This window comes from Aptenodytes forsteri, unplaced genomic scaffold (assembly GCF_000699145.1).
Source record: "Aptenodytes forsteri isolate BGI_AS27 unplaced genomic scaffold, ASM69914v1 Scaffold143, whole genome shotgun sequence".
In the NCBI taxonomy this organism is placed as follows: domain Eukaryota; kingdom Metazoa; phylum Chordata; class Aves; order Sphenisciformes; family Spheniscidae; genus Aptenodytes; species Aptenodytes forsteri.
In genome coordinates, this window is record NW_008794951.1 from 4,882,891 (window position 1) to 4,909,458 (window position 26,568).

Genomic DNA, 26,568 nt, shown 5'->3' on the forward strand with positions numbered 1-26,568 from the left:
CCCCAGTTTATGTACTGAGCATGACGCCCCATGGTATGGAACGTCCCTTTGGCCAGTTTGGGTCAGCTGTCCTGGCCGTGCCCCCTCCCAGCTTCTTGTGCACCTCCAGCCTTCTCAGTCGGTAGAGCATGGGGAGCTGAAAAGTCCTTGACTAGTGTAAGCACTGCCTAGCAACAACTAAAACATCGGTGTGTTATCAACATTATTCTCATACTAAATCCCAAACACAGCACTGTACCAGCTACTAGGAAGAAAAGTAACTCTATCCCAGCCGAAACAGGACAAACAGCATCATGTAGATGCACACTGATGTAAAACAATAAAATTCCAAAACTAGATTTGACACACTAAACTTCTGATACATACTTTAATTTCGTGAAATAACATGTCAAATTCAGTCCAGAGAAATCTTTAGCACCTTCAGAGTATTTTCAAGCAGCTGACAATAACCGATTTATTAGTGATAAAGGTGCATGTTAGAAGTACGTACTCATGGGGTAAGAAAAAGGTGGTGTAAGCAGCTGAAAGATATAAAAAAAAATTATAGAAGTTCTTATAAAAAGACCTGAAAAGCAGCCTGGCATGAGGAGCCGTGTTTTCCCCCAGATGTCTTCAATTCTGCTACTGTAACTTCCCTTATTTGAAAAAAGGAACAAATTCAAAAGTGCAAGAATGAAAAGATAGACAATGGTGCTAGAGGGAAAAAGGGGAAAAATGCCCAAAACAAAGCCTCAACCTCAAATCATGTGTATTTATTTTTTTTTTTATAATGAAACCATTAAGAGAACCAAATAGAAGCGGAATCACGCACCTTTCTGGAAGCCTCCTTCCGTCTTGGAAGGAGGAGGAAGAGTAAGAGGATGAAGCCTCTTCAAATGAATTCTGCCACAAAAACCATTAAAATAATAATAAAAAGGAAGTTTAGTTCATTTCCACATTTCCTAAAGACTTATTCCCAGGCAGACCTGTTGCTGCCAGTGTTTCCTCATACCATCCTGTGCAAATTCTTACAGATAACTATCTCCATTTTTTTCACTTCACACCATTATATTTCAGCGTGTGATTCCTCTCTCAAATAAAGCCTTCTTCAGAAAGGAATGGGTCCAACAACCTTCACAATAACACCTGTAATGGCTTGCTGTGAACAAGGTTCTCCTTTACTTTGCCACTGTTTAGAATAAAAGGAAGTGGAAGAGTGACAGATTCTGTAAGGAACAAGAAGTTTGGAGAAGATCGTTTATTAAAAGATCTTCTTACCACCTTAACCCTAGAAGTGTATACTTGCACAGCACAAGTAGTGTCTCCAGGGCAAGCTTTTATACAGTCTTGTTAAGAAATCATATAATTGATTTGACTGAGATGGATTTGTTGGGAGTCTGACAGCAGATGTACTGTTTTCTACTTTCTCATCCCGCGTCTCAAATTAGGAGTGGAAGCTCCAAAGATGACTCTGGACCCACCACCCAGTCGTGTTCAAGTTACGTTTTGCTGCTCTACTCCACTGTATCGATACACAATTTTCAGAAGAGTGTGCATCCCTTCCTTTGTAACACCAGCTTCCCAGTGTGTTGCCACAGTAATGCTGCTAGGCAACACCCAGCCACTACAGCCAGGTCCCCATCATTTCTCTCCACGCTCCAGGGGAAAGCAAAGACCTACTTCTGCTGCACGAGAGGAGCCTACACTGATGAAACCTAACCCAGCAGTGCATCTGCGGTTTTGTTGGGCTGGAAAATTGGCTGGGCCATTGCTCATTAGGTCTTCAGCATGTTTCTCACATGTTATTTAAACTATTACCTCAATGTGCTGAAAAACAACCAAACACCTCAAGAAGATATTTCAGTGGGGTTTTTTTCCTTTTAATTGTTACTGTAATACTGACTCAGAAACTAAGAAGAATATGACTGAGACTGCATGTTGTTCCCCTCCCTAACTCATAACCAACTTTTTGCAGCCACTTACCCAAACCCTGTCTCCCTAGTCTTTTTACCCATCCTGAGCAATACCCTTAGCACTGAATATAAGCTTTAAAGACTTATCCCAGATGTCCATGATTCTAGCATCTTTTTGTTTGGTTTTAAGCTCTCACCAAGTTTTGCGGTCCTTTCCCATTCAAATCCTTATTTTTATTCCATTACCCCTCTCTCATTAAGTTATCTTAAGGAATTAATTTTTTGTAAATTAAAAAAAAAAAAAAATCAACTCATCAGGAAGATTTTATTTCGCGAAGTCCTTAGGTTTCTCTAGCCTTTTAACAATTCACATTTTTGCCCATTTCAACATTCTTTTAAGTTTCCAGTCCAACTTCTCTGCATCAAGCCATGATTAAACTTAGGACCTGATCCCCCTCCTCATACAATCTATTCACCTATATCTACCTTCTACTCTTGCACTTCTTCCCTGCTGCTTGCTTCTTCTCCCTTCCCTTCCTTATCTATGATACTGCCAGTTGCCCTGTCTCTCCAGAGAGTTTCTTCTCTCTGGTACGAGCAGCTTCTTTCCCCTGTAAGACTTGATATGATTCTCCCACTGCTAGTGATACTTGCAACATTTGAAACCCCGCACCCAACCAGTAAAAAACAGCAAAATGCTGCAAAATTGAGTGAGCCAAGTAACGTTCTTCACTCAGAAAGAATCAATTGTAGGTTCCTGCAAATTAACCAGTTAAAACAGGTGGGGTTTTATTTTCCCAATTAGCTAGCTTTGCTGCCTATTTCATCCAAAAGCAGATACTTTTCCTACACTTTAGATATAAGGTACCTACAGCCTATAATGAGATGAAAAATACCTAGAACACTGCTAAAGAAACATTCTTTATTGCTTAAAATACCATTGATATGAAACAATTTTTTAAACTGAATTATCCACACGTACATCGAAGGCAGAATCCGGTGTAGTGTAACTCTCAGAACATGCCACTTCACAGTTATAATAAATTATTCCTGCTGGGTGAGGACTCGAGGAAAGATAAAGTTGGTGGTTTTTTTTTAATTATACCCCCACAGAAACTACAATTATGCTATACAACATGCATACTACAACACATAAAAAACATCTAGACATAAGACAGCTTCATTTCCCAAAAAATTCAAACCTTCCTTTTCACGGAATTACTACAGTTCACTTTCAGTATTGATTTTCAGGTTTTTATTCCCAAGTAATCCTTCAGGATTCTGGAGTGCTTTTGGATAGCAAAATTTATCAACACAAGGATAGGTATAAAAGAAATTATAATAGCTACTCACTTATAGTACCGCCAAGTCTTAATTGGATGGATATCTACTGTGTATTACTGTACTAGCTCAAGGACAGTCATTCACATGAAAATTGTTCAACAGTGAATGCATTTTGTCTCATTGAGCGAGTATACTTTATCTATTTTAGCAACAGGGAAGAAAGGCTGCAGAGGAAAATGGTTATTTTAAATTCATTGCTTGACTTAAGACTGTCGGGTTTTTTTAAAACTAGCAACAGGGGAAAGGCTGCAGAGGAAAATGGTTATTTTAAATTCATTGCTTGACTTAAGACTGTCGGTTTTTCAACTCTGCGCATTGGAAAGACAACAATATCTTTCACTTGAGCTTTTTGTTCCTCTTCATGAAGAGCTGGAACTCTGACAGACTTGCTTTTAAAACCTAGTTAACAGTATACTCATAGAAAAAGGCAATCTCAAATGATGAAAACAGCAGTTTTCAATAATAATCAATACTTCCACACTTATTGTAGAGGTATGCTCCTGGGAAACCAAGCAAAACCCCCTGGTCTTCTGGAAAAGCAATGACTAGCAAACAGAAATGATGAATCCTACCATGTGGGAACTGGAACAGAGATTTTTGCAAACAACTGCATAGATTTCCAGGCTCAGGAAACTCTACATGCTACAAGCTGATGTCATTGCTTGTTAAAACCTACAGCCCACTTAGATTTAGACATCTGATAGATTAGATCAATGCTTTGAGTGATTGCTCTTCAAAATATGTTAGAAACTCCCAAAAATGAAGATTATTTATATAGTACTAGTTTCTCCCTTTCTGTGCATCTTCTGATGCTGTGCTTATTACAGGATACCAATCTTTTTTTTTTTCTTAAATGACTACAGATTCTTTCAGCACACAGGATAAGCAGTTAGTCTTTATTTTATTCCGTATCAATTGAATGCTGAGAGTTCTTTCTGCAGATGTAATTTACCTGCAGTAAATCAGACTCTGGAAATCTTGACTTAGACACCCAGATAGAGAGAAACTATCAGGTACTGTAAGAAACTTGCCTTATCTCACAAGAAACTCTGCAGTAAATGCAGGGATGAAATCTCCTTAGATAGGGAAACACTCAGCTACCTAACCCACAAGGCAATTCTTTCTCCTGACATCTTTTGCTTCATTCTTTCATGCAAAAAGATGGACTCAAGTCCATGGATCGTGGACCAGCAATGCCAAGCATTTCCAGAGCCTTATGATGGCTTTGTCCTGCCACAAAATGGTGTTAAATCATATGTATGAACTTTGAACATATTACAACCAATGTCAACATGCTCAGAGTGGAAATGCCAGCCAACTTGACTGAAGGCAGGTATAAATCATATGAACACTCCACGTGCCAGACAGTAAGTCCTACCCTGTTATGTGCAGGATAAAGCATCTCAGTAATTATGTTTTCCAGTTTATTCTCAACAATTTTTCCAGTGATGCTCAGCATCTTATTTGTTCTTTTAAATATGCAATATTTTGTGTTTATTGACACTGAAGTTCAGCTGACATCTAATCACTCAACTGTTCAACACACCAAATCCTTCTACAATTCTATACACAGCATAAAAAAAAGCAGCATTGTAACCTATTTATATGCTTTCCAGATTATTTCTGTATATACTGAACAAATAAGTTATTTATTCCTACCTTTTCCTTTTCTTTCTTTAAGCCAGCTGTTAACCTGTGAACAGACTTCCCCTGGCTTTTCATGGAAGCTCCAAAGACTGCCTTAGCAGATGATCCTATTCCAGTAGCTGAACTGAATTTCTAGGTTATAGATGGTGCTAGCCTTATATTCTGGATGAAAGTCCACACACAAAAAGAAAAGAATGAATTTGAAAAACTCATAGGGATTCCTATGATATTATCTCTAGCACAGTGGCCAAATTTCCAGAACAGAGCTTGAGGAAAAATTAGCAGGCATAGAAAAATTAAAAAAAACCCAATTAAAACAAGTTTAAGCCCTGCACTCCAAGGGTTAAAATGTCATTTCCCAGAAGGCATAAAAAAACCTAAACATATTCTAATGCACTATGTAAATTTTGTGACTAAAATACATTCTTTTTCTTGCCTCTCACATAGGAAGGCACAGCTTGAATTGAAAGGACCAGAACTTTTACTCATGCTCTGTATATGTGAATGATAAGAGTATATTAGTTCAAAAATACTGCCCCTGCAGAAGTCCTATTCAGGAAAATCATTTGTTGTGTTCTCTCCACCTTCCAGAGTTGCCCAAGCAGAGAACTAACTGACACCTGGCAGCCAGAACTCCTCAAACCAGTGTAAAGAAGAGGTCTGAATGACTACATAGGAAGGGAAAGAGAAATATACGGTATCAACTGAAAAAATTGAAAAGCATCATACAATCTTATCTATTCCAGACTAGTAGGGTCATCTGTAAGTCCAGTAGCAGGTACCCACAGAGCACACACCTCTGTATGAGAGAACAAAAGAGCTTATCTTCCACATGTCACATACAAATACACATTTCTCCAACCCAAGGAAAGGGCAAATCTGGAAAAAACCTCTTCTCAGTCAATGAACTCAAGTAAGATAGGACTCAAATCTATCTAATTTTCTTGGGACAAGAAGTCGATAATGATGTAACACCTCCAAACTGAAACCAAGGAACTTTTTATTTCACTTAAGAATTAGAATGACCTTGTTGAAGCACAGTTTAGCAAAAAGGGAATCTACAAAAGATGTCCACATTTAACCTAGAATTTTCCACGTTGTTCACTTCTCAGACACTTGAGCTTTGAACCCTATGGAAGGAGACTGTGTCACCTAATTGCACGGCGTCTATTGCAATACAGCTGTAATCCCAAAACAAGGCTCTTGATGCAAATAAACACCATCAAACCCACCAATTCAGCCTTCCACAAAACTTAGATAGAACTGAAGATATATCATTATAAGCAATCTTTTCTTTACAGAACATTAAGAGTAACTCTGAACTCCGTATGTCCTAGTGCAATGACGAACATGATCAGACCTTTCTGTACTGATAGAGGTCTGATGAGACACAGATATTTGAAGGCAGAGTACAACAAAGCAAAAATAAATACTTATATCCAGTCAGCATTTAGTAATTTTCAAATTAAAAAAATTAAAAGTGATGTATGCTCATTTCCAATAGAAAGTCAATGAAGTGCAATGATTAACTTCCCTCAGTCCATTTAAAAATTCAAGCCTCACTCGCTAATAAAGCTGAAATTAGAAAACCTAAAATATTGCCTCAAACCAAAAACTGCCCTTTTGGTCTTGCGAGTTTCCTCTCCCATAATATAAAGATGGTTGATAATGGGTATCAAACATCCATTCTGATTATATTAAAGGACTATTCTTCATTTTCCCTTAAACTCATATAATTAGGCATTTCTCCTTTTTGGTGATCTCCTAGAAAACAATAAACATGTTCCAGTTTCCTAAAGAAATTTTTGCAGCTGATAAAACAGTACATGAGGTTGCCTTGAATTGCTATTCATCAGAGAGCTCTTCATTAATATTAAATATTTAACTTTCTCTTACTCCAGTTGAAAAACAAAAGAAACACATTAAAAGTTATTCAACAAAAACACCTTTTCTCAGTAGGCAGAGGTGCCCATTCTTTAATAAATCCACTGATTGTTTAAGAAATTTTTTCACTGAAGGTAAGTGGAGACCTGCTGGGCATCGCAATCATGATTGTCTTTTTTGCTGTTACTGAATGGGTCTGAATGTTACTGACTTGGCTAACAGGGTGTGAAACTAGACAATGCAAATACAGAAGAAAGCAAACTCAGTATATTGTGATTACAAAGACTTATTTACTTGTTTGCATGAGTTTGTGCTTTCATAATTAGATTGGAGAACACAATTCTGCAACAAAAAAGCCGTAATTTCTGCAGCAAATTTATCCAAGTAGATGTGAAACACTTCCGAATATTTCTCACAGATATCAGATAAATTCAGGCCAGAGACAAGAGGAAAGGCATGATGTATCTTCACAAGACAGAGCTAATGTGGTAGATCTAAAAAGTCAAAAGTTGTATTAGGTCTTCAAGAAAAGAAGGTGGTAGTAAAGTTAAAGCAGTTACCAGGATCATCAAATTTTGCTACCTTCAACCTGCTGATTTGAGGGACCTGTTCTCGATGACCAGTGAAGATCAATGATTCACATGTGCTAGAGTGCCTGAGTGCTCTCCAACAGAAGTGGGCAGAGCGCTCTCCAACAGAGAGGTGGTGGGCAGAGCTTGCCACTAAGTGTATGACAGTTCTGACATTTTCTCATTATGTCATCTCTTCCCCACTCTCATCTCTCTTGGACCTGGACTAGCTTTCATGTGTGTTTACAAATCCTGCTCGCTTTCGGGGCCTACAGATCTCAATTAAATACAAGTAATAAACTGACACTGCTGCAGGTCGATTATACTAAAACATGCATAACATTTGCAAAACATGCAAATGTTTTTCAGCAAATAGGCTAAGGGAAAGATGATATTTTGCTAAAAAGCAGTTGACAATTTTACTTTAAAACCATAAAGATTAAAATATACCATCTTTCAAGTTTTAACACATGCTAACACCTAACAGGTACCTAACAGTCATAGGACTACATCACCCAAAATAGAACAAGTAAGGGAAACAAAGCAGCTCAGAAAAAACATCTCAGTGTGAAAGCAAGCAATCCAGACTTTTCCAGGACCGTAAAAGGTATTTCTCAGATGCCTGGACTTCTACCAGTGTACTGTCCTTGAAACTTACCTTGGAACACCATCTTTTACAACAGCCTCTGACTTCTGGGTGTCTAATAAATTTGAAACTCACGTCTCATTCTAACTGCTAGAAGATGAAAGCAGCTTTCAAGCAGTCACTTAATACAGGTAATTTATCATAATATGCTTGGGGGTACCTTGGAATGTTACCTTAATAAAGAGATGGTGTAGCACCCTCAGATATATTATGGTTGTGACACAAACTGAATGTTCTTTCTTCAGACTTCTAAGCATGAGAGCATATGGAGTATTTGTCTGATGAGATGTAGAGATTTATCTGAATCGCAGACATTACTTATAAGAACAAATACTGGATGACTCAAGGAGCATATATACAGAGTGTTTAATCTTTAGCATGCCAGCTTGAAACTGTAAAGGTCAATTGAAAACAAGCATCTATGTGATGCTAAGTTTAGAGAGCCTACAAAATGAGTCAGTATGTAGTCCAATTCTTTCAGAAACTGCTGCTATATTTTATATCATTGTTGGTAAAGGGCAAAACATGATTAAAAACAAAGGTACACTAAACTTTACAAGAAGGCTAAGGCAACAAAAGTATTAAAAAGTGTTACAAAGGATTATAGAAGTGTTATAAAAGTAATCTTCTGACAACAAGACTGTTAATCTGTTACCTTTCACAAGCCAATAAAGTGATACTGTAACTCCCTAGTCTACTGGTGACTAATGAAAACATCATTTTACCAAGTTTGAACACATCACGCCTCTTCTTCGAGAAAATCACCTTTTTCCCTATCAGCTGAAATACGTGCAACAGATGAGCACTTTTGAAATTAAATGCTGCATTCGACACTATGAAAAATAATATTTTTTTTAAATCTCTGTGCTCTTCACTAGAACATAGAAGTCATGTGAAAGCTCATACCTGAGGCCGCATCCTTGGGTTCCATCTGACGTAGTAGTTCACCCATAGTTCCAAATGGTTCAGACTGGCCACAGGATACAGGACGTGGTTTTCATAGTTTACGTAGAAAGGATTTGTGAACTCATCTAACTGGCTGTTTATATAGGACCACAGCGCTATAGTCTTTGTGCTTACCTCCTGATTGAAAAAAAAAAAAAATTAATTATATGGACTGCAAAACCTTAAAATATGAGGCTAATATCTACATATCAGTAATTCTGTCTGTGAAATTTACCTTATGTACTAGAAAATTGCAAGCACTCTGAGAACACGTCCAGTAGCTGATCATTTAACAGCCTTAAAACTTTAGCAAAACATTTTAATATTTATTCTGGCCCAAGGCTAACTGACAAAGGAGATTCAGGCATATGACTTTCAGAGACACTAAGGTGTAGTTGAGCAAAAGAAAGCTGTACTGCTCGTAATTTACAGCAATGTTTACAGCTACTTAAATATATGGTTACACACTGACCAACTGAAAAATAAAAATTAAATTAGCTTTGACAAGAAAATCAGTGAAGAGATATGTAGTTTGGAAGATCCAAAACAGCATCTGTGAAAAATAACTATTCAATTCTCCCACTCACACTATTTGCTCCTATCAATTGCTATTATGCTTTAAAATGCCTATTTTATCTTTATTTGCACTTCTGAAAGTTGTTGTATTCTAAATGTAACCAGCATAATCATGGTTAGATCAAAGATTGGAAATCTGAACTTACATCAGATTCATCTCGCAATTTTACACTCCGTCAGTGTTGCAAAGCATGTGTTTCTATTACTATTGTATCTTAAATTGCATTTCTTTATTGAGAATTGCATCTGACTATTCATTTATGAAAGCAAGCTGTCTGGAAACCCTGCATTTGCTGAGAACATGTTATTCAGCTCCATCTTGTGGTATTTACGTGTAACTTTTTCCCTACAGAAGTAGTAGAGACAACAGTAGAGACAACAAAAAAATAGCAAAGCTAAATATGGCAAGGAATTGTTACTTGCTTTAAAAAATACGAAGTATTAAAAACAACAAAGCCAAAAGTAAGCAAAAGTGTACTTGGAATATTAACAGGCTTTTTAATTTTTTTTTCCAAACTCAAAGTATTTCATTGAGTCCTAACTTCATTCATTTAGATATTTTAAATTTCCATAGTCTTCAACCATAAGTTCCATCTAATTATGTCCTAAAGTGACTTGCAAAGTCATCCACAGGCATTCCTTTGGAAATAGCAAAAGAAATGCTAATATAATTTGATAATGATTATTTAAAACTGTATATGATGGGTAGAAATATCTGAAAGAGGACTTTCTAAAACCCTCAAATCTCTGAACAGATAATAACTAAAGAAGAGTAAGTGCCACCTCATTTAATAGCAGGGCATTCAGTATATATTTCTCATACCATGACAATCCATGTCCCCATTGTCTTTTAAGACTCTGGGACAGATGTATCCAAAAACACAGCTCAGATGTTCTTAGGTCTTGTATTCGAAGCATTTTCATACAAAATCAACAAATTAAGAACGTGTATTACACTAATTATTTACCTCTTTTAATCTCTCTTTTTCACAGTTGCATAAGAAAGTCCCAAAAAGACAGCTGTAAAGGTGATCCAGAATGGTGATCAAAAATAACTCGTTGAATTCAAAGGCTGCAGGAAACTGAAATAAAAAAATTGGTAAAATTACTTTAAACTTTATTTTAAGCAGTGTAGAAAGGAAGAAACTCAGAGATAAGAAATAACCAAAATATTCAGGTAAGTTTTTTTTTCTTATTTAGTGATTATTTTCAGGAAAACTCAGCAATTTCAGTAACTCCCACTGCACTAATACATTTCACCTACATACTTCTTTATAAATACTCCTCAGAGACAAACCTTACATTCATTATGCAAGTATACTAGAATACAAACATAGAAACATTAGCTAATGTGAAACTGGTGACACAAAGCAATCCATTTTAAGGTGCTCTAACAGTATGCTGTTCTAACCCACCCCAAACTGTCTTCAACATATGCTTTATTGCTCTTGTTACAGGACAATAAATCATTTTGGAAAAAGAAAAAAAAAGATTATGACATTTAAGAGTTTTATTTCCTATTCTAACATGCAATGAATTGGATAATAGAGACTACTGCACATACAATGTGCTTAACATATATTTAAAGTGTTTCTTTCACTTTCTACCCAAGTAAGTTACTTTTCTCCATTTCACCCCTTGAGTTTACCATCAGCTATGTACAATAAGTCTTTAATCCCTCTTCTTTAATTTTGGAAAGTAAATCCTGTACATGTGAAATGAAAGAACTGTTATTCCACTGAGCACCACTAGATATTTTATTCACAATACATCAGGTATTTACCTGATACATTCTAGGAAAAAGAGTTAGAAATTTGAAAACACTCAAAATGTTTAAGAGACCTTAATCTGTAGTGCTTTAAAAATCATAAAGGAAGAAATTAATGCAAACTGCATGAGCTTCTACCTATTCAGATGGAAAAGGTCCTTCTTCAATCAAATTTTATGGTAAGACTACATATGGTAACTGCTTGATGTGTCAAAATAGCTTTGCATTCAGTATGACAAGGGTCTCAAACACAGACACAGAATGATTAACATTTAGGAGAAAAAAAAATTAGAAGACTAAAGGAAAACTTAAGAAGTAGCATTTCTCTCATTACCATGAAGGAGAATGTTATAAGAGACTAATTTTCAGGACAAATGAAACAAATTTTGTTCATGCCCAATAAAGAAGTAAATCTTTACAGAAGTCTAAAATGCAAAGTTACAGATGCATAAGGAAGAATTTCCTGCTGTATGGAGAAATCTGAAGTCAATATTTCAGATCTGAAGAAAGCAGCGGACTGGTTTCTGTTCTGTGCCACTGAAGAATACTGAAGACCTTGGCATGAGTGACTCAAGAGCTACTTTAAATAAAAAAAAAAAAAAGACAACAAGTACAGCTAGGAGGAATAACGCAGCAATTGGGACTGCGGATGAACTAGCTGATCCAGAAATTCCTCTTCAGTGTCATCTGTGATTTATGAAGGGCAAATGTTTATTCATGTTGAAAGTAAAGAGTTGAATAACACACAATGGGTGTGCTTGTATTAAACCCAGAAAGATCTAGGTTTTAAGCAATGTTCTTTTAAAAGAAGATTGACTTAAGTCAAACATTGCAAAAACATTCTCTTTCCAAGACTTCTCAAGCTAAGATATACCAACTTTCAAATGAAAATTTTGAGTAAGGAAATTATCAATATCATGGCTCACAAAATGAATGGGAGCCTTCCTTCTTCTGACTCTGCTGTGGATTACGCATCGCTCAACAGCACCGCGTGCTCACACTGGGTCTTCTCTCTCAAATCACTGGTTTGTTTTCAGTCACCTAGGCATTTGTTTTCGTAAAACATATAGGAACTTAAGATTATCAAATTCTCTTTTTCAGTCACGTTCAAAAGTTATCACTTACAGCACTTCCTTCTCTCTAGGAAATCATGCCAAAACTCAATTACAATACAATGATGTTAACAACAGAGCTATGATTTTAAAATATGAACAGAACTTGATAAGCAGGTGTGCTGAACCAAGGCAGGAGGACATTCAGTGGGTCTCAGACCTCAATCTCCTGCGTCCAGTCCAAAGCAGCAGATACAGAGAGCAAAAATAATTTGCAAAGGATCAAAATGATATTTGGAAATAACTTCGAAGACAAAGCCTCTCCTAAAGGGACTCTCTTTAACTGAAAGCACTTAATGAGCCTTGTCACATTAGGGTTCTGTGTTGTGACGGGTCGATACTAATCAGACGGATGACGACATGGTCGCTATTCCAATCCAGTGAAGCATATTCAAAATTCCATACATCAGTGGTTGCACTCCAACTAATTTATTAATAAGTGATAGCACTTTATTGAAACCCTGTCTTTGGATACAAGAGTTGTACTGTTGGAGCTGACGTATCAAGACTGTAAAGCTTCTATTACCGCTGCTGAAAAATCACTGACCTAAAAATGCTTTCCTCTGTAGTTCCAAGCCCATTAGCGTCTGTTTGAAGATTCAGGTGGAAAAATTCCCCAAATGAAAATTTACTTCTTGTCAAATCCAATAATTGTGAGAGAACACATGGGTCATTAAAATCTCCCACTTGATGCTGCTGGAGTGGTTGGGGGTTTTTGTAAAGGAGGTATTTAAAAGAATTCTCTTGTTTAAAAGTCTGATGATGCCAAGTGGCATCTGATTCAGAGACATGGAAAATAAACTTGCTTTTTAATCAATGAACTCGTTCTGTAAAACAGTAACATTTAAAGTTGAAACACTTCACAGAATAGTTCTTATGATCGTGGAATTGGACTGAATCAGGCTAACTGAACACTAGATATCCTAACAGAGTACACTACTGAAACTAGTGAAACATGCATCTCTGGCAACAGATGACATCCAGTAACAAACAGGATGCAACTGTCTACCAACTTTAAACATACCTTCCTCCTATGTGGGTACTGTGCATGAAAAGCAGAAAGCTCCTACTTGAGCTGCAATGCTACATGCAAATTTTATAGTTTTGTTTCATTTTTAACAGGGCATCAGTATTTCATCAGATCACATGTGACCTTTCCAATTTGACATCTGCTGTTCAAAATCACCAGAATTTACTAACGGAGGAGGGAAATCACTTCACCATATGTTTTTTATTAAAATCTGGTGTCAATGTACTTCTCTCAAGTTCTCTATTACTGTATTTGTGTGTCATGAAGACCATAAAAAGCAAGGGAAAATATAAGGCTGTCAAGGATTAAGTTTCATTGTCTGAAGCTACCCGGAAATTTGTATCTTAGTGGGAAGTTAGAGATTCTCTCACTGTATTAAGTCAACTCTTTTAAGTATGTAATTCTCAGAACCCGAAAGAGAAAATTTGCTTGCTTTGAGCCCATGCCCAAACCCGAGCCCTTACACCCTCCCACAGTCATTAACACTTATTTGAGCTTTGGAACATTTCACATATGTTTACCATAGATTCTAAAGCACGAAACTAGCACTGTTTTACAGGCAAGTGATCTACACAAGCATAAAATAGAATCCTGGTTTTCACAGGTCCATGTCAAGGTAATCACAATCTTCACATCTATTCTCTAGGTGTTGAAGTCAACTAAAAAATAAAAATAAGTGGGCAAGAGCTCTCCGAGAATGACGTTTTCAATTTTTTTCCTGCTGTAACATTAATGATTTTTCAATGCCACTGCTGTTCATGAATTTCAGAACAGTTTCTGGATCCAGGTTTTGAACAGATGTGGTATTGGCAAAATGTTTCACAAATTCCCCCCTCCCCCCGTTCCTTTTTTTTTTTAAACTGTTAATAGAAGGCAGAACGGGAGATCACAAAAATAGAAGAGGCTGCTCTCAATTAAGGATCTCCCCAGAGGACTTTTGTTCCTACCAGGTGTTTAGAACCACTTCTCTTTGCTATTGTTATTAGCTTTCCTCTGAGAGAGGGGCAGAATTTTTCATTTATTTTCTCCAGCCATACTAAACAGCACATTAATGCTGAAATATAGACACACAGAAAGAGAAAGTCTTCAAGGGACTCTGGCCAGGGGCCCAGTATTACAGCAGGGAACTTTCATACAGCAACCAAGATGACTGTTTTGAATACAAGTTTTGGAAACTATGATGTAAGTTATTAAGAACCATATTCAGAGAAAGAAGACTAAGGTAAGAGATCTGGGAGTTCTAGCATCATATGGAACTAGACTGTTACGCTCCTCTCTTCAAATCATATACCATACAGATTTCAGTATAATAGCTTTTACCATAAGAGCACAGATCTACATTAGGCTTCAAGGAGGAAAAAAAAAAAAAAGAGAGAAAAAAAAAAAGAAAAAAAGGAGTCAAGCACTTCTAATTTACTTGGAAATAAAGCCTTCATGTGGACAACCTATTTCAGTAACCCCATTAAAGAACAGCAATATAAAAGCTCAGAAAAATCTTAAGTTTATGCTCATGGAGGTACAAATAAGGAAAATGAAGGCTAAAGCCATTCTATAATTTAACATATCCAGAAAAAAAATTGAGAATTTTAATATTTTGATATCTTAAATATCACTAATTCCAAAGATCTCCCCTGATTCAGAGGTAAAAGCAGTGTTGGAAGTAAGAAAACTTACCTGAAAATAGGCTTGCATGTTAGAAATGCTGTCCTGTATGCATAATGATGGCAACATTAACTTACATTTCGCATTTGAGACATACGTAGAAGAACCCTCTCCTCCCCTCAGTTCACAATCAGCCTGGATTTTTGCTGTTTCTTAAGGACAATAAATAAATCCATACGAACATTTACTCCACCAGTGAATATGCAATGCAAATAAATTATCTCATCAATAACCCTCATTTATGTAATCAGAGAATCCTTTGAAAGCCTATTTTAAACAGAAAGGATTCCTGGTATTTTGGTTTCAAGTCAATACTTCTACTTTAGCTCCTTATGCCTCACTTTGAGCAAAAAGTTTCCCCATGTGTGCATGGTGCAGCCATAGCATGACCAACTTCAGGAAAACAGGCTACTGCTCTGTAAAGGAACATGTTCTCCTACATGAATTATGTTTCCCAGATCAAGACTGAGTCCTCATAGAAATACACTCTTTAAGCATCTTACCTGCTTTGTCATTTGCCAGACACAGTCGATGAACTGAAGGAAAATGGGAGATCTGTCTGCATCTGCATGATCATCATCTCCGTGTCCTACTCGCTGAAAGTCAAAACAAGATTTTCATTTCAGTCTAGTGTATTTACAGTACCATCCCAACACTTTAAAGCTGAGTAACTCTTAAATACGTTCCAATCATGAACAAGACAAGCAAATCTTCCATAATGCTAACCTGTATTTTTCAACTACTAAAAACGCATCCCAATATTCACTTATGGACACGCCTTTGCTGTTGAGCAGAGCTGGAAAGACACTTGGTCAACAAAGCTGTGCCATTGTTTCCCCATCTTTCACTGCACAGCCATTTATTTCTACCAGTGGGTCAAACTGGTAGTTATTTAATAAGACTGTACTGAAACAATGATTATTCCATATCCACCTGCCATAACTACATGTCATTTCTCCTAAACCATCTTAGAGTCAGAGCCCACAAAATGTCATAATAATTTATGTCCTAATTCTCCGCTAGCCCATGTGTTAAATAAACACTTCAACCTTAAATCAGAGTAATGGTTCCAGCAATTTTACCTTCTAGACACCTTAAATTGTTTTCCTTGTTTCTCCATTCATAAGATTGTTAAAGATGAAGCAATGTGTTACAATCCCTCTTCCTCATAAAAAGGTCATGTGAATTTTTTTAACCATTATGTTCAAAGCACTTAATTCTTATTTACTTTATATTATACCTCACACACAGATTTCCTGTTAAAAATGAACAGGTCACAATTCTCTGACACACACACACCATTAAAAGAAGGACACCAGAGATGATAACTAAAATGCAGCAGAGTACTGTGAGAAAACATGCTATTCAAAATAAAAGCATTGAAGGTGACAAATTGCACACTAAATCTTTCAGCTTACCATTGCAAATCGGTGTCCAAAACTTATCCATTCTTTCTCTATAAGAACTTCAAACCCCTTGATAGTTCTGTAATAGCTGTCCAGCATAAGCATAGCTAGTGCAGTGAGCTGTGCAGTTCGATCCCAGCCATCACTGCAATGTACCACTACAGATGTTTTACCAGATTCAATTTTATCTGCAATTCTTACTGCTCCAGCAAGAAGCATCTTAAATAAACAAAAATAAATAAACAAGCATATTAAATACTAACCAAAACTCTACCCAAAAAAAAAGTTAGAATTTTATGCTCTTAAGGTTAATATATTTTAAAACTTCAGATTAATTACATAATCATCTGGATGACATTGCTTTAAATTAGAGATTTCCAAATGGTGGTATGCATACTCCTAGAGGTACAAAAACTGTGTGCACCCTGTTGACCAGGAGAAAGTTCTTACCAGCTCTCCATTATTAGTAGCACATAGCAAAAGAACCTGGGAATCCCTTCTCTAAATTAAATCTGAAATTCAGTATCATGATGAAAAGACACAAATACTGTAACCTATTCCAAAGGCTGCAAGTTCAATGTTTTCAAAGTTCACTTTCACAGTAATCAATCACTCTTTCTTCCTCAGCTTTCAGTTCTCAACTACTAAGTTTAGAGAAAGGGACAAACTATGCAGCTAATCTAAATCAAAACACAACCCAAACAAACCCAGAAACCCCTGGCTGGGAGCCTGTGCCTATTTGTTGGTGCCTGAAGTATACATTATATTCAACCCATGAGCAGACCATTAATAGCGTGGATTCAGAAGCATGCTGAAGAGCAAAGGATAGGGATGGCACAGGACTGAGATCACCTGTGTGAACTTGTTATTCTTCTCCCCCACAAAAAAAACCCTCTCCTGTTCTCTTATGCCGCTCTGTAGTTTTTTAAAAACTTGAATAATCTCTCTCCTGTGAAGATTTGTCTCTGTAACATGACCTACCATGGCACTGAAAAATATGTGAAAAAAACCAGCCACTAGAATAGGACCACAGGAGAAATTCCTATTCTGCATTCCAACATCAGAAAATAGAATCTTGCAAAATACTTGCATTTTTCCCTTTCTAGGCATGTAAAAACATCTTCTGGGAAGTAGTAAAGCCAGCATCCACTGGAGAAGCTGTGCACGAGACCAGTCTTCAAAGCTATTTCAAGAACCATGCTTTAGAGACAATTTTTGTTGATTATATCTTTCATTGATCGTATCTTTTATGGTAAAACTGAAGGATGCCAGGATGGAGATATCAGGAAACAATACAAAAGCTTCTATGGGAGAATAGAGCTTGTGGTCTGAACTAGTTAATTGTCAATTACTTCAGTTACAAAGCTCTACTGCACTAAAAAAGTGCAAACATTAAACCAGTTTGCTCTTCAATAAAAGCAGAAAACTAATCTATGTAATAGACAGGTATGCAATAGCTTGCTCTAAATCGTCCTAAAGAGAACACAGATGCCTCTGAAGGAGTACAGCTGAAAATAAAAGGATAGAACAGATACAGGCAATAAGCAGAGAATGGGAGACAGAAAACAGTTACTATTAATTCAGTAAATATCTGTGGAGTAGGTGAAACATTTTTTCTACTTTGGACAAAAGCCTTTAGAAAACAGCTTCCTCCACAAACTATTATTATTCTTTATAGATGTTTCAAAACTTAGCAACCATCACAGTATTTCAGTTAGGGCTCCTAATGAATAACTGGCTTTGGATTGGTTTAGAAAATGAGAATCGGTTTAAAAATAATTAATAGCACAAGTTCTACCCTGAAAGACAGAAAATACCCTGGAGAGCATGAGGAAACATCCTGGGTGTGCAAAAAGCACCAAGTGACTCTACTCTACTGTTGTTACTACTGTCTTCACACACACGGAATGGTTTTGGTGCCTCCCCAGACACTCCTGGACCATCTTCAAAGTGCTGTGGGTGCCCAGTGCTAGGAAGGTGAATTTCCAGTAATGCATCGCATTAAACTGGGACACAACCACACTGGTCTGAGCCCAGAAAACAGAAGATGCGTTAGAGTAAAGCTGTGGATTTGTTAATTGCTATTACAAGCCAAATCAAATAGGCAAAGAAAGCAAGCAATTCTTGGATAAAAGCACGGGGAGATACTATCAACACTGTTAACACAGGAATGGCAGCTTTTAAGAAATCAGGCTGCAGTTTGTGCTGCCAATACTGTAACGTGAAGTATCACGTAAGGGACAGATTCATGAAGAATGTTACGTGTGTCAACTCTTTAAAATAATTTAAATGAAATTTCAAATTGCTATGCTCTTGTCACCTGTGCAACAGTGGTATCAAGGTCCATTTCTGACACCGTCTAAGCCCAGGAACCCCACTGAAGTCAATGTCAATGAAAGGTGACCACTGGCCCAAACAACTCCACTTTTAAAAAGAGACTACTGTATTTAAGGCCAGGCTGATAAGAAAAGGTTTCCAGATACTCAGATTCCCAAAGCTGTTTGAAATAGTCCAACTTCAAGACAACAAGAAAATTAAACTGTTCCCAAAAGACCATTAAATTTGTTTAATTCTTAATTTAAATGTTTGCTCCCTCTACTGGTTCTCCTGCAGCAGTTAGCAAGCACTAGTTAATAGAAGAGTAAAACTAATGAACAATCCCAAACATGTTTTGCATGAGTGACATTTGAGCCAGTTGCTAATAAAACAAATTCCACTCCATCCATATTCATCATAAACAGGGGAGTGAATGTGGTAATGAAATTATCTATTCTAAAAGCATTTCAGAGATTAGTGAAACAGACTGTAAAACTGAGTATGGTAGTGATTTATTTTAATATTATGTTAAATAATAGAGCAGATTATAACCCAGTAGAGCACTGACTATAAACAGCCCATGAAAATGTAGGTGCCTGACACACGAACACTAACATCGCATTGAAGGAGGGAAGGATGAGAAAGACTGTAGAATTTACAGTCAAGTCCTTTTGGCAGTTGTTCAAATATAATCTGAAGTTCCCAGGGCATTCTTCCAAAAAGCAGGGATAACCCTGGACTGCTCACAAACATTTCCTCTCAAGAAAATAAAACATTGTCCAACACTAAATACGATACTGTGCTATCAGGAATTAACTCATTACCTACCGATACATAAAACTGAAAGTACAAAGTTATTATGGAATGCTTAAAATGCTATGTTCTAAGTGACCATTTAAAAATTAAGCTTTTTTACAACATTATCCTGATCTAAGCAACATGCTTAAATCTAGACATTATTTTAGTAATATTTTCAGAAATGCAAGTTAAAAACATGGTTTAAAAATACAATTGATTTTCCACATCAAAAGCATTTTACCCTTATATATTCCAGCCAATGTGTGGAGTCCACATTTGATAACCACCGAGTCTCATCAATAGTAGGATAAACTATTTCTTTAAGTTTACGCAGGGATTCTCTCATTACGTGTATATTATGAATTTCCAGAAAGACCAGCTCTGCATTTGGGTAGGCACTTTCACTTTCATATCCTCCACCTTTTGCCTGTCATTCAAAAAGCAAAAACAGACGAAGAAAACAACATGTACAGGACTTCAGTATGAGGTTGAGAGGGTTATTTTGGTCAGGTTTCAGGATTTTCTGAAACAAAGGATTATTTTAGCACTAATAAAAATATATTTTTGGCCTTTGTTTTTCTAAGAAGCACTAGGGTAATTTTTTTAAGGTGAAAGAAATTCGAATTGTAATAGGCTACATTTGATAATACATTCATATACCTTCCCCTTTTTACTACTGAAACCTGTGGTCTTCTGTGGGCTTTACTACATCATTTCTCAGCTATGTCTTCATGCTGCCTTCAATTCCTGCCGGCCTTTCCAAAATGCTACAAGCAACTTACCTTCCTTCCCATGCCCTCTTTAGAGACCCTTTTTTCTCCCTTTTCAACAGCAAGTTCTCCTCATCCTCATCTCTTACTCAATCTTCAGCCTTGTAATAAAGATAGAACTACTAACGCTAGTTATGATACCAACCTACCTTGTTTGTGTCTGCAACACTATTCTGTCTGGCATCAAAGATGATAAGTTTATGTGACTGAGCATTGGCATCCATTATAGTCTGCAAATATTTTTCATCTTCTTTGCAACGCTTATCATTTGGGCCTACCGATGGCTGACTGCACCGTGTTATTGTTGCTTGGCTCTCAGGATGAATCCAGGATAACACCTGGAATAAAAGAAAATTATTTTAGTTTATTATACTACTATAAAAGCAGCAGGCCAGAGTGCAATTAGACAATCACACTGCCTACATGGAATTATTTCCTGGCAAATCAACAAATGCAAATTTAAGGACAAGCTGATGCAAAACCATATTGAAGCACACTAGCACTGCTCATCCCAAATCTGAGCTTGAAATACAAAGTGATTCTAAACATCTTAGCTTTTATTTCTAATAAAAGCTAAGCCTGCTACTGCATCTTACTAATTAGAAAAAAAAAGAACAATGGAGGAAGAAAAACTCCTTCCATGTGGAAGTCTATGGACCTGTACACTACCTTGCTAAGCAGATTGATAGCATGAAAACTGTCACCATCTAACATATTTGAAGGGGTTCTTATGCTACCTGCAAAACTTGTCTATTCTCAAGAAAACCACTATGGCTGTAACACATTCCACACCAAATCAGAACACAAGTTCATATGTGAATTAGCATCAGATACCATTGTGGCTTAGAAGTGTTAACTCCAAACAAAAATTTATTACACGGCACAATAACCAAGCAATTAGACTCACATTTGAGTTGCTCTCTTCAGTTCTAAACCCATCAAGCCTACTTCTTTTTTCCTTGCCCCCCCCGCTTTCAGAAAGGGAGCTGGCCCACTGTTATTTAAAAAAAAGCCTAAAAGAACTCAGATAATTTCTTATAAGCTACAAATTTGTAGAGCACTTATATCTCCTCGTAAAAGTTTCACTTACTGGAACTCTGCCTTTTGCTCTAAACGCTGCCACTTTTGAGAGGTCATCATCCTTTACACTGGTTGGCACAACAAGAATAGCAGGATATGTATCACAAAGCTCATAGGTGCTGTTAACTTTGGATATTTTCCAACTCTCATTGGGCAAGCCCTGTACGAAAGCAAAACATTTTTGTATTTTTCAGGTTAGACCTTTACATATCTGAGTTTGGGGCAATGAAAATTTTTATATGCTAGGTACTTTTTTAAAAAAATTGTGCCCACATTTTTCTTTTAAATAAGCTCTAAACTTTAGGACTTCGTATTGAACCATAAACCAAAACACTGAAAGTCTTTCCTATTTATTATCTTTAAAACTGATATGCAAAATAACTATTTGAATAGGCTGCACACTCAGGTAAAAAAGTGATCGTATAGTGAAATAAAAATGCTTTTGCAACTAGGAAACTGTAGATTTACAATGATAAAGTATGGTTACTCTTCTGTTTAATGCTGCTTATTCAAAACCACATTTTTATAAAGCCTATATTTTCTAGAAACAGCACTTGGAAAATGTGGATTTAAGAATGCATGTTAAGATAGACCAATTTGCTCAAGTACTCAGCACCTGTTATCTCCATCAACTTTAGCAGGGGCTCAGCACTCTCAAAGTCAGGCCACTTGCATCTTATTATCTAAACATGAGATCTAGACAGACTCTCTATGTAGCTAGAGCTAAAAATTTCGAGTTTTCTTGAATATTTTTTACTTGTTTAAATGGCTCTGGGGGAGATGGAGAAAAAAATAATACACCAAGTACTTATATAACTTACCTGCCTCTTATATTCTGCCATTGGATCATATACTTTCCAGCCATTGACAGCAAACTTTTCTTTATAGCTGAATGCAAAAAGAGGCTAAAGACAACAAAGCAAAGGCATAAATTACTGTCTGATGGGCTGTATGCACAATAAGCTCCAAAACAGTGAACCTTCTAATATTTCAAATGTAACACTTCTAAAACTCTTTAACAGCAGACGTAAAACCTTCAGTCAAGACTGGACAACACTGTGCTACAAAGAAAATGAAAGACAGTTTTCTCCTTCAAGTACATAGTATATAATTAACAAAATCAAGATAGGAAACAGTCAGAGAGTTGAAGTTACTTGCCTGTGATCATACAACACATCAATGGCAGAGCCAGGATGAAGAAATTGGTCTCCTACCTCCCGACCAGTTCCTTACCCATACAAGCAAATGAAATAGCATTCTGCAGCTAACTAATAATAAGACTAATTGTACCTATTTGTTGTTTTAGACAGAACTTCTAGACCGAATTATCTACTGCAGAAAATAGAGGTCAATACATACATATTTTTAATCAGCAACATTAGGCAAAAATAGATCTCAAGGGTTATGTACAAATTAACTAACTTCACCGATAGCAGGACATAGCATAATGTTTTACGAATTAATGCAAAAAGGAAACAGGGTCAGAGTAGCTTGCCTGCTACAAACATTTCAATGTTTGTTATACAGCCCTCATATTTCCCCACCTACACTTTCCAGAAAGAGGTGAGCTAGTGACAGCCTTCTCTACATCTTAAGACTTACCAGCCCATTAGAAACAGGAAATGCGCGTGTTACAAGGTTTTCAAAAATCTCCAATCTGTTCTGTTCTTCCTGTTTATAGGCCAGCCGCAAATTTCTCATATCCTGTCAAAAATAAGTTACACTATTGTACTCTATGATAAATTAAAAAAAACCCAAAACAGTTATAAGAAATTTGACTGAAGGAAGGCATATATGTAGCACTAAGTCACTGACATCATCTAACCCGCATTAGAACAGAGTTCTGCAAGTGTTCGTGACTAGGATCGTCATTAGAGTTGCTAGATATCATAAAAATAGCCATTTTTCCTTTGAATTCACTCTTGAGACAAAAGGCAGAAGTGTTTAAGACTGCAAGTATCATAAGAGGAATTGAAATATATTATCTAAACGAAGCAGGGTTCAAATACAGGGAACTGATCAGACAGCAAAACAGCACGTGTGCATGCAGATTCCTCTTACAGAAAAATGAAATGAAAATACTTTAATATGAATAAATCTCTACCATGCCATACCTTGCAAACTATTTCTATACCACACGAGTTGTCTCCATGGCTCTGTACTCCAATTTTTTCAACTCTACTTATGACTCCAAGGGGAACATCAACAACAAAAGGTGGATCCTGAAATTTGTATATAAAACAAATGAATTTTGTTACATTAGGAGGAACACAAACTAATATTATTCATGTATGTTTCATTAGAGTCAACTATAATTGCTGTTTAATAGACTGCTGTGGAACATCATACTTCACTTACACCAGATTTGTCACTTTCTGAAATCTACTTCAGCAACATTCCTACCTGAAACAATATGCAGATAGATAGCGAAGTCTTACCCTTTCAACACTTTTGATATACATTCTGAAGTCCGTCACTGTTAGTGTACCACTGACTGCTCCCATAAATGGACAGATATACATAACATCTTTAGCTGGAAAACAGACCAATTAAAGCTTTGTTTTACTATTGTAGACATTTGTTCCATAAAAATCTATTTCCATTTAAAAATAGCAAGATTTTTGCAGTTCCGTAAGATTTTGATGCTTGACCTCTATAGGAAAGCCTACTCTTCACAAGCTGTCAGGACTGAAAGAGCTGTCTTTATCTCAACAATGAAAACAATCAAATTCCTCAGTCCCACTGCTGCTCAGCAACTACTGAGCAACTGGGGCTGGGCTCAGCTAGCCCTGGCTGCAGTAAGGGCAGGCAGGTAACAAAGCACCCTGCTGGTATTCTTAGCTGCAGGCGGCTCTGGTCCCTGCCCTGAGGTGTGAAGCACCCACACTCACCTCAGAGAGAGCGCATCCAAACGGGCAATTACTGATGTGCACGCAACTGACCTCCAAGTAATTCAGTTATACGCCCATATCTTCATTTTCACTTTTATTTGAAAGAGCTAGTGTTCTTTTCTAGCCAAGTACTGTACTGCTAACACAGAGCTTGCCATCACAGACCAAAGTGAAATAAATCTCATTAAGAACTGGAAACTAAGTTTTCCATAACTTCATCTTCTTTGCTATCACAATTTTGAAGCTTTTGAATCTATGAAGTATCCTTGGCATCCCCAAGCAAAAATACAACCCATACACCTATATGGAACAAACTAACCCCGGAAAAAAATTGATTTATCTATATATAGCAAGTCATCCTCTGGATATCTATGTGGAGCAAGTCATCCTCTGGAACTGATTTCTCCTTCCTACATTTGGATTTAAAAGACAAAGAAAAGAAATCCACATCAAATCAGCTAATCTAAAGTGGCATTAAATTAAAATAACAAAAGTAAAAAGGAAATAATATTCTGTTTTTAAATAAACAAACTAGTGATTTAATAGTATTCAGTGTAGTACTCAATAGTATGCTTACCAGTAACTTTGATTGATTCTCCAGGAAAAAGTGGAGCCTCTTCCATCTGTGCTAGTTTGTTTCCATCCCACAGCGCCTGGCAGAAATCCAAAACCATGAGTAAATCTCACTTTCCATCTGTACCACATCAATACATTTTGATGCAAAGTGCTTTTACAACTGGAACACAAGAACTGTATCTTTTTTTACAAGGCACAACCGTATTAAACAGTACCATAGTGAAAAAAACCCAAACAAACACAAAACTTGGTATTATAAATATTACACAGACATACATGTTAGTAACATATTAGTAATAAAGCATTTATGCAACAATTAGTTTCACATGCTAGCTACATATAGCATACAAAAATACAAACAATAAGATCAGCCCAAATTTATAATTAATAATGTTAGTCTTTTGCTAAATGCAGGTATTGTTTTGGGTATTTTATCTACTTGAGAACATTTTACTGCTCATATTACATTTTTTTCTATTCTTAATGTTGTTTATTTAACATTTCAGTATTTTCATCTGAGAGAATTATATGGCAGAAGCTTTATTTATTTAACATTTTAATTTTGTATTTTGATAGCAAGAAGTCAGAAGCACCCAACGATACTCTTTTTCAATCAATACCCTACTGAGAGTGCCACAGGTTATGGAGGAGGTCCATTATAGGAATTTTGGATCCAGAAGGTCAGATTAAGAATGAAGTAATAATAAAATATAGAAGAACAATTAGTAATTTTAAAATAAGGGCTAGTTCCATAAATTTTCATTTAGGTAAATGGCTTCATTCCTGAATGATACAAGATTGATCCTTTGGGTCCTTCGTTGGCAGCTAAGATTTACAATGTACTAAAGATTTTAATTAAGAATAAAAGGGTTTGCGGGACTTTTAAGGACCACGTGAGAAAGTGATCTCTCTCAGGTCAACATGATGACATAGTAAGGTTTCAATTTTTTACATCCTGAAGTGAGAATAAATATAAGGGGCTATGTTACAGTAAACAAATAACTCTTCCCTTGTATTACAGCTCTGATCCACATACAAATAATTGGTAGGATCTGTCTGCCTCCAAACAAACTACCCCAAGCCCTCATTGACAAATAATTTCTAAAGATATTTAAATTGATCTCTGGCTTTAGATTTTCTTGGAAACTAACAGAATTTTGTATTCAGCACCCAATCACAAAAAATGATGTGTAGAGAATTAGCCAATACTTACAAACTCAGAAGGACGGATGTGCTCTGTCAGATAGGGTCTTACATGCAGTATTACATTTTAGACTACGTGGCATTACACGAAAACCCTACCTAGCACATAGCCGGTTAACACACTAAATGCTTTCTATGGATTCTCTTGCATGAGAAATATAAGATTTGTATGTATTGTACAAGTACTAATATATAGTACCTTGCTACACAGTTAATGAATGAAAGATGAGTAAAACTTGCCACCTGATCAGGTTCTGCTTCAGAATGATAGCCATTGTGTCCATCCTGAATCTCCTGCATTGCATGAGGCAGCAGTAGGGCAAGAGAGAAGTAACAGGAAAAAACATGCAGACAACAAGTGAAAGGACAGAATCTTTTCTTTTTTGCTTCCCTTTTTTTTTCTTTCCTTAAAAAGACAGCATATACTTTAACTCCAGTTTAGCTATTCAAAAT

The 26,568-nt window shown here is 36.5% G+C and overlaps 1 protein-coding gene across 3 annotated transcripts in view; it reads right to left on the minus strand.

The window, feature by feature from the left end:
- Positions 1 to 26,568, minus strand: part of MTMR1 (myotubularin related protein 1) — a 45,747-nt gene that overhangs the window by 14,309 nt on the left and 4,870 nt on the right. For 2 of the 3 annotated variants that reach the window (XM_009275333.2, XM_009275335.2), the window contains exons 3-14: positions 24,914 to 24,989; positions 23,884 to 23,978; positions 23,560 to 23,667; positions 23,048 to 23,149; positions 22,267 to 22,350; positions 21,456 to 21,605; positions 20,515 to 20,703; positions 19,837 to 20,022; positions 16,494 to 16,700; positions 15,579 to 15,671; positions 10,472 to 10,585; positions 8,889 to 9,065 (exon numbers count right to left, since the gene is read on the minus strand). In XM_009275333.2, coding sequence (XP_009273608.1) covers positions 8,889 to 9,065; positions 10,472 to 10,585; positions 15,579 to 15,671; positions 16,494 to 16,700; positions 19,837 to 20,022; positions 20,515 to 20,703; positions 21,456 to 21,605; positions 22,267 to 22,350; positions 23,048 to 23,149; positions 23,560 to 23,667; positions 23,884 to 23,978; positions 24,914 to 24,959 — 1,551 coding nt within the window. In that variant the 5' untranslated portion in view covers positions 24,960 to 24,989. Of the gene's footprint in view, positions 1 to 8,888; positions 9,066 to 10,471; positions 10,586 to 15,578; positions 15,672 to 16,493; positions 16,701 to 19,836; positions 20,023 to 20,514; positions 20,704 to 21,455; positions 21,606 to 22,266; positions 22,351 to 23,047; positions 23,150 to 23,559; positions 23,668 to 23,883; positions 23,979 to 24,913; positions 24,990 to 26,568 lie in introns of those variants that run through there. The other variant, XM_009275334.1, reaches the window with a different exon arrangement.